The sequence below is a fragment of the Phocoena sinus genome, chromosome 3 (genome assembly GCF_008692025.1).
Source record: "Phocoena sinus isolate mPhoSin1 chromosome 3, mPhoSin1.pri, whole genome shotgun sequence".
Taxonomy (NCBI): domain Eukaryota; kingdom Metazoa; phylum Chordata; class Mammalia; order Artiodactyla; family Phocoenidae; genus Phocoena; species Phocoena sinus.
In genome coordinates, this window is record NC_045765.1 from 19,809,761 (window position 1) to 19,825,190 (window position 15,430).

Here is a 15,430-nt window from a genome sequence, read left to right on the forward strand (position 1 = left end):
GATGGCAGCAAAGCATTAGGAATAGCATTTAACTCTACATTGAGAGCCAGGAGGACTTTATGTTTTGGTTTATGAGTTCTCAAAGTGGGTTGTCCTCAAATCTGCCTGTCATTAAGAGTTTTTTACCCTGAGGCTTTTACTAGTTAGTTTTACATTGCCATTCATGGGGTCTATTGCATAGGGAGTCCAGAAATTGAATTTTGTGCACAGTTCTGTCACTGACTTATTTTTAATCTCAGAACAGATACTTAACCTGGTTAAGTATCATACTTTGCTTTTTGTTAACAGTGGTGATGAGAAGACACATGTATCAATACTTTGTTTAAGGTATGAGAGAGATGTTCATTGAAAGTTGCACATGAATAGGTTTTGATACACAAAATAATTTAAAATGAACTAAAATATCCATTATCTAAGAGAACTCTTGAGTTGAATCATTGTATAATATGAAGAATTATTTTGTGATTATGAACCACTACTTTCTAAGGAATTTGTTTTAGCTTCTATATATATTTTTGGCTTTTCTTAAGAGTGGGGCCTAATATATTATCAGTAACCTTATTCATATGAGATTAAGGAACTTCCTCTTAATGTTTAAACTCTTTGGGCAGCAAGTGTTGGACAAATGTTACCATAAGTCATATCTAGTTTTTCCTTAGGTTGCGTATAACCTGTCGGGGTCAGAGAGACTCGTAGTTTTCTTGTTTTGGTTTCTTTCAAGTTTTTTTTTCTACAGAGACTCATTTAGTTTACACATTAGTCTAGGAAAGTCCTGTAACTATTTTTAAACAATTGGCAGCATATTGTAAAGGTCTTTCTGTACTTACTTTTAAAGTTTAACTGTTGTTTTTATTGAAGGTGGTTTCTTAATTCATTTGAAATTTATTTAGATTTGCTGCCTAATGATACTCACCAAGAGACGCCTCTACCAATTGCTATGATTTTGGCAGGAGCTGTCAGGAATGCTGTGTTACTTTTTTGAAAGGATAGCATTACTCCCTCTCCATCTGGGACTGCTGACTTATGCCATCCTGCTGGGAAGTCACCCAGTAAGTTTAGGATGATGGCATGTGACATCACCCTGGGATCTTGCAGGAGGAACCTGCAAATACAATCCCTAATGAGAGAAAAGTTAATGAAAAGTAAACCCTTCATCACTGCAGTTAGATAATTTTTGTGATCGTGACTTGCTGTCATTAGCCTGCTAATTAAGTCCAACTGTTTGCTGATATAAACCACTTCTAAATGAGATCACAAAAGGTTTCCCTAACATTACTGTTCCTTTTGCTAAGAAGGTGTAACTACTTCTCTATGGAGTCAGACTCCTCAGTCCCTTTAATTTAGTGGCTTAAAGACTTAAACATAAGACATGGTACCATAAAACTCCTAGAAGAGATCATAGGCGAAACATTCTCTGACATAAATTGTACCAATGCTTTATTAGGTCAGTCTCCCAACGCAATAGAAATAAAACCAAAACTAAACAAATGGGACCTAATCAAACTTACAAGCTCTTGCACAATAAAGAAAACCATAAACAAACAAAAAAGACAGCCAACGGAATGGGAGAAAATATTTGCAAACAATACAACCAACAAGGACTTAATTTCCAAAATATACAAACAGCTCATACAACTCAACAACAAAGAAAACAAACAACCCAATCAAAAAATGGGCAGAAGACCTAAATAGACATTTCTCCAAAGAAGAAATACAGATGGCCAATAGGCACATGAAAAGATGCTCAACATTGCTAATTATTAGAGAAATGCAAATCAAGACTACAATGAGGTACCTACCACCTCACACTGGTCAGAATGGCCATCATTAAAAAGTCTACAAATAACAAATGCTGGAGAGGGTGCGGAGAAAAGGGAATCCTCCTACACTGTTGCTGGTAATGTAAGTTGGTGCAGTCATGATGGAAAACAGTATGGAGTTTCCTCAAAAAACTAAAAATTAGAATTACCATATGATCCAGCAATCCCACTTTTAGGCATATATCCAGACAAAACTATAATTCAAAAAGATGTGTGCACTCCTGTGTTTATGGCAACACTGTTCATAGTAGCCAAGACATGGAAGCAACCTAAATGTCCATCAACAGATGACTGGAGAAAGAAGATGTGGTACATATGTACAATGGAATACTACTCAGCCACAAAAAAGAATGAAATAATGCCATCTGCAGCAACATGGATGGAACTAGAGATTATCATACTAAGTGAAGTAAGTTAGAAAAAGATAAATACTATATGGTATCATTTATATGTGGAATCTAAAATATGATGCAAATGAAGCTACCTACGAAACAGAAACAGACTCACACACATAGAGAACAGACCTGTGGTTGCCAAGGGGGAAGGGGGTGGGGGAGGGATTGAGCAGGAGGTTTGGGTTAGCAGATGCAAACTATTATATATAGAATGGATAAACAACAGGGTCCTATTGTATGGCACATGGAGCTAAATTCAATATCCTGTGATAAACCATAATGGAAAAGAATGTAAAAAAGAATGTATATGTATGTATAACTGAATCACTTTGCTGTACAGCAGAAATTAACAAAACATTGTAAATCAAGTATACGTCAATAAAAAATAAAATATATAATTTAGAAGCTGTGTATAAAAATTTGTCCTAAATGGGTGAAACACAGATTGAGTATAGAAGTCCATCTTACCTATTTTGTTTTGTCTCATATTTCTGGCAGTTCCAGGGGTCTGTTATTCAAAATTATAACATCATATTAGTGAAGAAGCAGGATTACAGCCTTATGCCCATGTTGTGCGGATGCTAGTATTATTTACTTCTATGAAACTAATGTCCTCTTAATTTGTCTCTATAGTTGAACATTTCAGCCAGAGAAAGCTTAATTAAAGACTTTTGATTGTTACAGTAGTACAAGCGGTGAACAACTCTTATTTTCTAACAGACTAAATGTCTTTTTTGGTTATATCTCTCAGGGAGGCTTGACAAAGAAGATTTTGAGGTTTATGCACTATAAGTCTTTTTCCAACAAGGTGGTAAAATCTGTGTGTGCATCCAGTTTTCAAAATATTATGATGTATTAAAATACAGTTGACACTAGAAATGTATATAATCATTCTTTGATGATTGAGAAGATACCTCAGTACCTTTCAGGTATACTATTTGCCCAGGATTTTCCACTCATTGTATTTGTGAAGCATAGATATATAATACCAGTTGGATGTATAGTGTGTATAGTGTAGATAACAGAGAACTTTCTGGATTGTGTTCTCAGATAAATTTCTAGATTTATTGTCATTTTTTGAAATATTGTTAGTGTTCTTTTGTTATATCAAGTGATAGGTGTCTAGACCAGAAGTCGGCAAAATTTTTCTATAAAAAACTAGATAGTAAATATTTTAGGCTTTGTGGGCCATACAGTCTGTTGAAACTACTCAGCTCTGCTATTTTAACTCAAAAGTAACCATAGACAGTATAAAGAAGAATGAATGTGGCTGTGTTCCAATAAAACTTTATTTTCAAAAACAGGCAACTGGCTCTATTTGGCCCATGAGCTATAGTTTGCTGACCCCTGAATGAGACCATGAGAGACCTCGTCTTACATCTCCATATTGCTAGTAGCCTGTACAGTACCTGGAACTTCTTCCATAAATATTTATTGCATTAATGTTGAATGAATAAATGCTGCTTAAAGAATAATTAAAGAAAGGCATATCTTTGTTGAGAATGTATTTTTATTTCTGCTCCCAATTTTTGTCTTCTCTAATCATCCCTTTAACCTCAGAATTAGCATCGGCAGTGTTTTGTTTTCTGTCAAAATAAATATACTTTAAAACCAGAACTATGCTGGAAAGAAGCCACATGGATTAACTGATGAATGGATAAACAAATTATAATATATCCATACAATGGAATACTACTCAGCAGTAAAAAGGAATGAACTACTGATATATGTAACAACATGGATGCTTCTCAAACACATTATGCTAAATGAAAGAAATCAGACATGAAAGATGACACACTGTGTTATTTCATTTATATGACATTCTAGAAAAGGCAGAACTCTAGGAACATAAAGTAGGTTGGTCATTGCAGAGAGCCAAGTAGGAGGAGGATTGACTGCAGAGGGGTACATGAGAACTTTTGGGGTTGTTAGAAATATTTTACATCTTGATTGTGGTGGTGGTGATGTGGTATAAATGATACCATGTATACATTGTAAATAGTTGTTGAAACTCACCATACTGTATACTGAAAATTGGTGAATTCTGTTGTATGTAAATTATGCCTCAGTAAAGCTTTAAGAAGAAACTAACTTGATCTGTATTTCCACTGCAGAATTATCATACCCTAAGCTTAAGGAAACAGGTGTTTGTTCTCTTTAACTATGAAAATACAAAATGAAAATTAATGAAGTTTTAATTTTTTAAATTACAGAGACACAGCTAAGTTCCCCTGAAACTTTTGACCTTGAAAAAGAAGACTTTCCAGGTAGCAGAGAGACCGTGGATGAAGTAAGAATAATGGCAGATAAGGAGGTGAATATTACTTATAATTTTTCTCAGTGTTTTCTTTCTACTGGTAGTCCTCTCTCTGATGCAATATTGACCTTGGATGAAAAGATTTAGGTGACAGAGGGTTAGGCTTTTATCTCAGATTCTTAAAAATGAGTTCAGCACTATTTCTAAATATAACAGTAGTTACCAATTCTTCAGTATTTTAATATGCTTTATTATTTCCGGTACAGATGGGGAAATGGAGGTTTAGGATGTTTGCTCAATTTGCTCAAATTCAAACTGCTAATAATGGTAGAACCAGGATTTGAACACAGATTTGTCTCCAAAGTCCTGGAGTATTTTCCATTATATACTGATAAGTAACAGAGATGAACAGTCTTGGAAAAAGTCACTATGTTTATATTACGACCTAACTTTCAGCCCTAATTTTGAGACATGATCAGAAATGCAAAATCAGGATAACAGCGTGATAAAATAGGCAAATCTCTATTTGCACTATTACCTTTCCTAACTTCACATATCTGACATTAACCATAAAGCTGATTGACACAAGTTTATACTTCTGATTAAGATTCAGTGTATATTTTTTCATATTGAGTCTGGCAAAACAACTTAAATGCCAAGAACTCTTTTAAAAAATTCAAAATCTTTAAAATTTGTTGGTGTGAAAAGCAGCCTGAGAATTAAACTAGTTTTTCTGTGAAAATAAATTTTTTGGTTATATATGTTTATACTATTTTATCCTGAGCAATTTAAAAAAGCTTTGTTCTGTTATTCCTTTTTATACTCTAGGTTTTTTTTGAAAACAGTGTTTACAGTGGAAGTTAGATCCCCTTCCTAGTTTCTGCACTGCAGGTAACTGGGTAGAAATTCTGCTTTCATGAATCATGCACACTGTTTGGTTCCCTGGAACCTGATCTGTCACAGCTGACAGACCAAGATTCCCTAATGCCAGTGGTGTTAGGAAAGATGAGGACGCTCCCTGCATCAGAGCTACTGAGGATAGATCCTGCTAGATAATGTCAAAATGGCCTCCAGTTCTTTTCCTAGGGAGGGACCAGAACCTTCTAAATGGGGATGGGGGAACAGAGTGTTATTAACATAGTTATCCTAACATGCATAGGAAGCCCTGCAAGCCCTTAGTTAATTGAGGCTGATTTCTTACCCGTCCGTGACTGCAAAGGAAACTTCTTTGTTTGGGGCAAAGAGCATGAACCCTATTTAGAAGTTATATATGTCTGCAGCACTTCGCATCAAATGGATGGAATTGTATGGTCTTTTGCACATTGAATGTCCTCTTTTTGGTGTTGCTGTTTGCTGATATCTGTGGATACTCTAAATAGTCTTAGAAGTTTCCATTAAAAGAAGTTAGAGGGCTTCCCTGGTGGCGCAGTGGTTGAGAGTCCGCCTGCCGATGCAGGGGACATGGGTTTGTGCCCCGGTCTGGGAAGATCCCACATGCCACGGAACGGCTGGGCCCGTGAGCCATGGCTGCTGAGCCTGCACGTCCGGAGCCTGTGCTCCGCAACGGGAGAGGCCACAACAGTGAGAGGCCTGCGTACTGCAAAAAAAAAAAAAAAAGTAGTTAGATACTGTAGTTTTGAGTCATTGCACAATCACTAGTTACAAATCACTTATTAGAAAGATAGAATCTGGGCATTTTATGTGTGCACAGTGATAGTATCATAATGGGTATGGACTCTTGCCCTTGGAATCTGTGTATCGGGTCATCTGCCCTAAAATTTCTTGTTTATTGGAAGGTGGTATGGTGTAGTTCAAGGAGCTTGAGCATTGGAATTAGAAGACATGGCTTTGAATCCCAGCCCCACCACCTTGGGCAGGTTAATAGTTTTATTCATTTATTTGGCAGATATTATAGTGTGCCAGTCATTGTTTTAGAGGCTTGAGATATAAGGTAAATAAGAAAAAAACAATCCCTGCCTTCAAAAGGACACATAAACAGATAATTGTAATGTAATCTGACAAATGTAATGTTAGAGAGCTGCCTAGGGTATTAGGGGAACATAGGAGAGGAATGCTTCTTCATTTATAAAATGGAGACAAAAATAGCCTATTTTATTGGGTTGCTCTGAAGATTAAATTAGATAAAGAATATAAAACACATAGCAGGAGTTGGCACAAGTAGAAATATGCATGTGGAACTGCTTTGTAATGTATTGTGGCTCTTCATTGATATTAGCTTACTAATGACAGAGAACTGCTTGACAGTATTTGAGGTATTTGGAATACCTTTGCCAGAACTGTAGTCCCTCTTGATTTGATTTTCTGCAATGGTCAGATTCCTTTGGAAATAACATTTTTGAAATATCTTGCCTGAGAGTTTCCCTTAGTTGGGGTCTCAGATATTCTGTACTCAGAAGGGTTAATAGACTTTATTCAGACTGAAATACAGTTGACCCTTGAACAATGAGGGGGTGAAGGGTGCCGACTGTTCATGCAGTTGAAAATCCATGTATAACTTATAGCGGGCCCTTGGTATCTGTATTTTCCCCCATCTGTGGTTCCACATCCGAGAATTCAGCCAACCACAGATCATTTAGTACTGTAGTATTTACTGTTGAAAAACATATGTACGTAAGTGGACCTGTGCAACTGTAGTCAGTTTAGTCAGTTGGTTTTTAAGTTAACGGTGTTAAGTAAACTGTCTATGGTAAGAGGGGAAAGATCTAAACATTTTTCTAAGCTACAAATAAACCTGGTGGGGGATGGGTGAGGGGGGGTTGGTGACTGTAGGACATACTCTCATTTTCATTGGGTCCATTTCTTGAGATGAGGTTTCTTTTCAGGCCAGAAAGTAAAGGCCAGCCTTTAAGAGATCATGATTTGGTGTCCAAGTACTTCTTTTGAGAAATACATGTATAGTATTTTAAAAGAAGTGGAAGCATCTCTGCAGAGACCCAGTCCCTAACTACATAGTCCTTATAAGAACTTCTTCGCTTGTATCTTTTCCTCTTGAGGCTTCTCCATTGTAGCTAATATTTAAATAGACCTTTTTAGTGGTGCTGGGAAAAATCTTAGGTTAATATAAAAATGTTCAGAAACCTTCTGGGTTGCCTATGAATGTGATTGGAAGTGGGCTTGTATTCACAATAAAACAAAAATAGATTGATTCCTCCCTCTTGAATACTACATTAATAGTTGGAGGTACCTTCTCTGCATTTTATAGAGCTCGTAATGAATACAAAGGGGTGTAGTACTGGGTGTGAGCACCAGTGACATTCATGTCATACAACATTTCTGTGCTTAGTGAACTTCAGAATGTCAAGTAACTGCTTAACTGCTACTAACTTTCATTAACTCAAGACTACTTGCAAATTATAGGGTATATTGATTTTTCTCCCCTCTGCTCAGATGGCTTTGTATTCACAAGACAACTTTTTCTTGTAAAATTTGTGAACAGAGGAACCTGGGTTTGTAAGAATCTCAGTGACTAAGCTTGGAATAAAAAAACACCTAGAACTTCCAGACCCACTGGACTTGCCCCACATACTAGAGAAGAATAATAGAACCAGAGAGTCTCCCAATACCTGGCAGAGTCAGCTTCCAGAAACAAAGTGGAGCGGAGGGGTGCTTTTTGTTTTTGCCACACCGTGGTGGAGTACTGAGAGTTTTGATGCCACAAAGGCCTGGGTTTGAGTCTACATTGTCCAGTTACTCACTTTGTGATCAGCAGGTTACTTTGCCTTTCCAAGCCTCAATTTCCTCTTCTATAATACTGGAGCTAGTGATACCTGTGCCAATTGGGTTGTTGTGAAGGATAGTTATGGAAAATGCTTGGCCAAGCCTGGTATAGTATAGGAACTCAACCACTCTTAGTTCCTTTCTCATCTTTCTTTTTCTCCTTCCTTTTAAAGTAAAAGGCAGGTATGTGTTGAAAACAACATTTTCTGGCAGTTGTAGAAATCGTTTTACTTGGTATTTATTTAGATGACCTGTTTCCCTCTCTGCTGGATTACATTCACAGGTGGTAAATTTTAGGGATGGCCTAAAATTAGAGACTAAAAGAAAAAAAACCACCCCAGTTAGCTCAGAGCTCAAATTATCTACCTACTGCAGTTTTGGTCCTATTTTGTTCTTGTATCAGAAGAGGGTTTATTTTTTTCCTATAGTAAGGCATAATGACAGCCCAGGTGCTCCTTGCTCTTAAATGGAAGCAGTGACTATGCAGGACAGTTTCAAGTTGATTGGATAGGACATGCTGTCCTTTGAATCAAGTATTAGGCAGTAGTGCTGCAGTGCTCACACATACTATAGGATTAATCACTGCAGAGTTCTTGACTCTGACCTGTAAAGGTAAAATAAAACTGCCTCTGAGAGACTGGGAACTGTAGGAAAAATGATGACTACAAAACACTGAGAAGGGAGTAAGAATGACTTTGTCAGAATTGTCTTAATGATTTCTTCAGGCCTTCTTAAATATTTGGATCTTAGTTGTGTTTCCTCTTTCAACCCCAAAGTCACAAATAAAACACAAGAATTGGTTTTGTTTTACTGGTATAAGCTGAGACCTAGGTTCTTAACTTATTTTAGTTGTGTTGCTTTTGCTTAGAGCTCTTTTTTTTTTTCCCCCTAACTCTTGATATCTGAAGTCACTTACAGTGATCACAGTTCTGTGTGTGTGTGTGTGTGTGTGTGTGTGTGTGTGTAATTAATTCTTTTTTGTCTTTCAGTTTTATTGAGATATAATTTACATACAGCACTGTGTAAGTTTAAGGGGTACAGCATAATGATTTGACATACATGCATAGTTAAATGATTTTCACAGTAAGCTTAGTGAACATCCATAATCTCATATAGATACAAAATTAAAGAAATAGAAAAAAATTTTTTTCCTTGTGATGAGAACTCTTTAGGATTTACTCTCAACTTTCTAATATATAACATACAGCAGTGTTAATTATATTATCACACTGTACATTACAGCCCTAGTACTTATTTATGTTACAGTTAGGAGTTTGTACCTTTTGACTGCCTTCACAGTTCTTTTGTGAGATTGAAAAAGTGTCTCTTTTTAAAAAAATTATTTATTTATTTTATTTACTTTTGGCTGCATTGGGTCTTAGTTGCTGAGCATGGGCTTTCTCTAAGTTCCGGTGAGCAGGGGCTACTCTTCATTGTGGTGTGCGGGCTTCTCATTGCGGTGGCTTCTCTTGTTGCGGAGCACAGGCTCTAGGCGTGCAGGCTTCAGTAGCTGTGGCACGTGGGCTCAGTAGTTGTGGCTCACGGGCTTAGTTGCTCTGTGGCATGTGGGATCTTCCTGGACCAGGGCTCAAACCCATGTCCCCTGCACTGGCAGGCGGATTCTTAACCACTGTGCCACCAGGGAAGTCCCTGAAAAAGTGTCTTTAAGATGCTGTTGATAATACAAACTGAAACACCGAAGACACAGCATACTGACCCAACGAGGACAGCACCTTGCAGTGTGATAGAGAGGAATGCTGTCAGGTTTTGGAGCCAAATAGTCCTTGGTTTGAATTTCAGCTCTGCCACTTATTTATTCTGTAACTTTGGGCAAGTTACTTTACTGTTTTGGACAACACTTTTCTCAAGTGTAAAAAGAGTGTGTTCGTACCTTTGTAAGATTATCATGAGGTTTAAATGAGTATCACATGCAGAGTGCTTAGCACATAGTAGGCAGGCACTGAATAAGTATTATTCAGTATAATAAATAAATATTAACTATATTAGTGTATCTCCCAATCTACTGTCCTGAATTTGGCAAACTGATTGGTATTACCTCATTGAAAGTAAGTGGAATATAGGATGGAGTCTTGCAGTTCTTTTTGGGAAAAGATACTTTATAAAGTAAAGCTAGTACAATTGCCATTTGTCATGTTCTTCAGGTTCTTCAGGTTGATAACAGGGAAGATGCTGAGAAGGAAATACCTACTACTACCTTCTCATCTAGTACCCAGGTATCCTGCCCACTATGTGACCAAGGCTTCCCACCCACAAAGATCGAGCGACATGCCATGTACTGCAATGGGCTGATGGGTCAAGATACAGGTAAAGCCAGATTCCTTTCTTCAACTGTGTGGTGGTTTTGTAATCCTGTACGGTACAGTGCAACAGACAACTCTTCTTCAATGCTAAAGTTTGTTTTTTTTTTAAATCTAGCTAATTATCTAGTGCTTTTCACGTTCGTTATTACTTTATACTATTTTGTTGCACATACCTCAGGACAAGGGGAAGGGAAAAATCTTTCATCTTTCAATGTTTCACACTTATTCTCTGCTATAGGCAGGCCAGAGATCATTGTTATCCCATGGACCTTGAATTTCAATTTATATATTCATATACTGAAACTCCTATGGAACTTGAGGAACTAAGTTCTAGAGTTGCCCGTTTTTCATTCAGAATAAATCCCGTGTGTGTGTGTGTGTGTGTGTGTGTGTGTGTGTGTGTGTGTGTGTGTAAATTCTACCTAAAGATAGTTAACAGCTGAAAAATGTCACTAATTTCGGGCTTCCCTGGTGGTGCAGTGGTTGGGGGTCCGCCTGCCGATGCAGGGGATGTGGGTTCGTGCCCCAGTTCGGGAGGATTCCCCCAGGCCATGGAGCGGCTGGGCCCGTGGGCCATGGCCGCTGAGCCTGCGCGTCCAGAGCCTCTGCTCCGCAGCGGGAGAGGCCATAGCAGTGAGAGGCCTGCGTACTGAAAAAAAAAAAAAAATCACTAATTACCATTAATGTCCTACATGTCTCTGCTGCATCACCCTGGAGGTGTTGGTTCTCTCTCAAAGAGTACACAGAAGGCCTTGGTTTTCGTGCAGTGTGACATATTGGGCAAGAGAATCTGCTTGTTCATCACAGCCCTTGAAATACCACCCCTGATCTTGCCTTTCTGTTTATGACTTTAAACTCTAAATATAATAGAATCTGCACAACTCTGTGGTCTAACATGTTGAATGTAACCATAACTTAGATGATTTAGAAGTGTTGCAACATTTTTCTCAGTGCTACTTGGTTCCCATAACTTAGAGATATTTAATCTGAAATTGTATTATTGTGAGGTGTTTTATACATTAAGATTTCCAGGAAAGAAAGGCACATGTTATTTAATTTTTCTGAAGTTATATACTTCTTATTAATTAAACAAGGAAGTACCTAAACTTAAAATTTAAATAAATTTGTTGATTTTTCTGATTGTAAAGTAGTACCTGTTCATTGTAGTATGAATAATAATAATGGCTTACATTTATTGAGTACTTGAAATGAGTCAGAAATTATTTACATAAATGAGACCATGCCACACGTGTGTAATTCTGCAATTTGCCTTTTTTTATTTATCAGTAAATTTAGATCTTTCTATGTGCAGGTATATTTTTTACATAGTTGAGATCTGACCGTATGTAAAATTCTGTTTTGTTTTTTTCTACTTACAGCATAAAAATTTCTCCATGTCACTATAAGTTATGTGTAAAAATATTTTTAATGCTTATATAATATTCTGTAATCCAGATTGCCTCCATTTATTTAATTGTTGTGTGTTTAGAATGCTTCAAGTTGCCATGTTATACTTATATGACAGTGAGCTTTTTATGCCTAAAATTATTGCTGTATTTTGGGGTTATTTTCTAAGGATGTATTTTTAGTTTGGGTGATAGTTAAAAAAGATGGGCTCTGGAGTCCAATCAGTCTGAGATTGAGTCCCACCTCTGTCAATTACTAGTCTGTGACCCTGTGCTAGTTTCCAGGCTTCCCTTCATGTGTCTGTCAAGCAGTAGAAATGACCTTATTTGGTTTTTGTGAGGTGGAAGGAGATATTTTAAGTGTTCAGCACAACATAGTAAGTACTTAAGAACTTTGATCTGTGGAATTCCCAGTAGTGGTATTACTAGGTCAAAGATTTTGTCATCATTTTAAAGGGTTTATATGAATAGCATTGTAGTCTTTTAAATACAATGAAAGTTGAAGACCTAAATCTGGTCAACTCCTTTAATAGAAGAGCACTGTAGGTCTAGGATTTTAGATGCAGTTTTACCTTGACATAGCTCTTTAGTTTGATTTTTAGTGGAGAGTTCCAGTGACTGAAAGAATTCTAGGGCTGGGCCTTTGGTGACCAGAGAAGGGAGAGACTATTTTGTCTATCTCACCAAACACCTTACCCAACTGGTATTAGTTACTGAGTCAACAATGCACTCAGCACTGAGGTCCAGAAATAAATGAGTTTGAGAAACTGAATCCCCATTGAGTTCTAGGAATAGATGACCTTCTTCCAGTCAGAATCAAAAGGTAAAGAGTATAGAGTAGCTCCTACTGATATCTCCCAGACTGAACGCTGATAGTTTGTGCTTAAACAGGAAGCTTTGGTATTCATCTCTGTCAGACATCTTTCAGCTATATGATATTTGCTTTTAAGCTTGTTCTTCCTTACAGGGGTGCAGTGGAGCAACTCACAGCCCCAAATACTTGATTCAGGCTTGTTTCTGAGTTTTCTCAGAAACCTAGTGCAGACTTATAGCACCAGAACCAGGTTTTTCTCATTGAACTTGTTGAGAGGCTGACACCATCAGGAGGGCAAAGTAGACTGAGACTTGCATTGTTATCCATTCAGGACAAGCCTTTCAAGTTCTCTTTAATCCGTTAGGCCAAGTGTCAGTGATCCTGTGTGATGCTGCTCAGTTGGATTTACACTCTGGGTCTTGAGGACTCTTTAAAATATTATAGATATAAGTGTGTTTTCTGATATAATTGGAACTTATTTTCTTGGCACTGTATGTCTTGTAGCCCTGATCCAAATGTCTCAGACCTCCATCCAAAGATGTCTGCTGTATCCTGAATGACTGTCACAGTTTATTTTTTATGAGGAAATTTGTTTTAAAAATTAGTTCAGGGACTTCCCTGGTGGTCCAGTGGTTAAGACTCTGTGCTTCCATTGCAGAGGGCATGGGTTCGATCCCTGATCCCTGGGGATCCTGCATGTCGCTGTCCCCAGAGAAGGGTGGGCTTAGCCTGAGCTGGATAGGTTTGGACAAACCCATAGGAAAGTAGGGGGCCCTTTATCCTCTTATGGGTTAGATAAGATAGGAAGCAAGGGAAACAGCCACTAAATGACAGCTTCCACTTAATCTTCCTAATAGTGTTAGCTTACCTAAATTACCCTTTCTGAGAATGTGACATTTTAGGCCTTACGGACAAGTTTGGAGCAGGGAGTCCTCACTGGAACTGTCCCACTCTGCTTACTCCTCTACTTTCCTGCAGACAGAGCTTGGGGCTCTACGTGGGGTGGGGGAAGTATTGATAGTTGGATGAATTATGTGAAACACCTACTAGTGTGCCTGGCATATAGTGGGTTTTCGGTAAATTTGCTGTCTTTATTTGGTTTCTCCACCAGTTTCCTGCCCCATCTTCCTTGCCAGGGTTAGTAGTGATTGTTCTGGTTCCTCTCAGCTTTATGACTGAAGACAGAGGGCCGTCCACAGCCTTTGTTTTTTTTTTTTTTTTTTTTTTTTTTTTTTTTTTTTTTTTGCGTTACGCGGGCCTCTCACTGTTGTGGCCTCTCCCATTGTGGAGCACAGGCTCCGGACGCGCAGGCTCAGCAGCCATGGCTTACGGGCCTAGCCGCTCTGCGGCATGTGGAATCTTCCCAGACCGGGGCACGAACCCATGTCCCCTGCATCGGCAGGCGGACTCTCAACCACTGCTCCACCAGGGAAGCCCCACAGCCTAATATTTTAATCTTTGGTAAAAGGAAGCCTTTCCCACAATGGAGGGGAAAGAGTTACACATAACCCAGTCTGGGAGACCATTAGCCCAATGCCTAAGGGGATAGAATAAGAGGGAGGACTTCCCTCCCAGAGCTAAGTATTCAGCTTTCCCCTCCTTCCTGTTTCCCCCTGAATCTGATCCTAGACATGCTTGTTTAGCTGTGTAAAAGAAATAGTAATTAGAGTCATTTACATGAAGTGTCTACCATTTATGCCTAGTTACCGTGCAGCACAATAACAATTATGCATATCATTAAATGTGTCTGATTAACTTTGCTCTAAGTTTTATTTTATTATAATACTACACTCTGGTTAAGTTGGCTCAGTCTGCTCAGTTTGTTGCTCAATGACATGGCTATCTGTTCACAACTCTGGAAAAATTAGAGGGAGTGTCCTTTAAAGGCATTGTTTGAAGGGAGATGATTTGCTAAAGTAATCTAGACTGGAACAAAAGCAGGTTGCCTTTGCATTTGCTTTTTGGAAAATGTCTTTGAGACCATTTTCATTTAAACACCTAGGAAGAATAAAGGTTTTCATTTACACATCCAGTAAATACTTATTAAATGCCTACTACATGCCAGATATAGTGAACAGAATATACAGAGTCCATGTTCTCAGAGAGCTTATATTCTAGTAGTGGGATACTATTACAATAAACAAGTAAACATATAATATGTCGCATTGATAAGTATTTTAGAGGAAGAAAAGAAATCAGAGGAAGAGGGGAATAGGGAGTATTGAGGTCAGGAGGTGGCAGTTTAAAATAGGTGGTGTGGAAGTTTCCATTGAGAAGGTGACATTTGAACAGAGACCTAAAGGAAGTGAGGGAATAAGCTAAGAGAATTTTGAGTGGAGAGGAGAGTGTTACGGGCAGAGGGAACAGTAAGTTCAAAGACCCTGAGGTGAGCAGGCTTGGCGTATGTGGGGAATGACAAAGAAGCCAGTGCAGCTGCAGTAGAGTAAGTGAGGGAGAGATTAACAATGAGACCAGAGAGGTAATTGGGGAGGGGACAGGTAGACAGATCACATAGGGCTCTTAGGCCGTTAGTGAGGACTTTAGCTTTTAAAGGAGGAAACATTGGAGGGGTTTGAGCAAAAAATGAATTAATATTTGAACAAGGGATCACTCTGGCTGCTGTGTGAATAGATTGTTGGGTGACAAGGGTGGAAGCTGGGAGAACAGCCAACGTTTTAT

General features: G+C 38.2%; 1 protein-coding gene across 5 annotated transcripts in view; it reads left to right on the top strand.

Moving 5' to 3' along the window:
- The window catches only part of UIMC1 (ubiquitin interaction motif containing 1), a 137,831-nt gene that overhangs the window by 86,721 nt on the left and 35,680 nt on the right, over positions 1–15,430 (top strand). For all 5 annotated transcript variants that reach the window (XM_032626466.1, XM_032626468.1, XM_032626464.1 and 2 more), the window contains 2 exons: positions 4,429–4,529; positions 10,373–10,535. In XM_032626466.1, the coding sequence (XP_032482357.1) occupies positions 4,429–4,529; positions 10,373–10,535 (264 nt within the window). The remainder of the gene's footprint in view (positions 1–4,428; positions 4,530–10,372; positions 10,536–15,430) is intronic.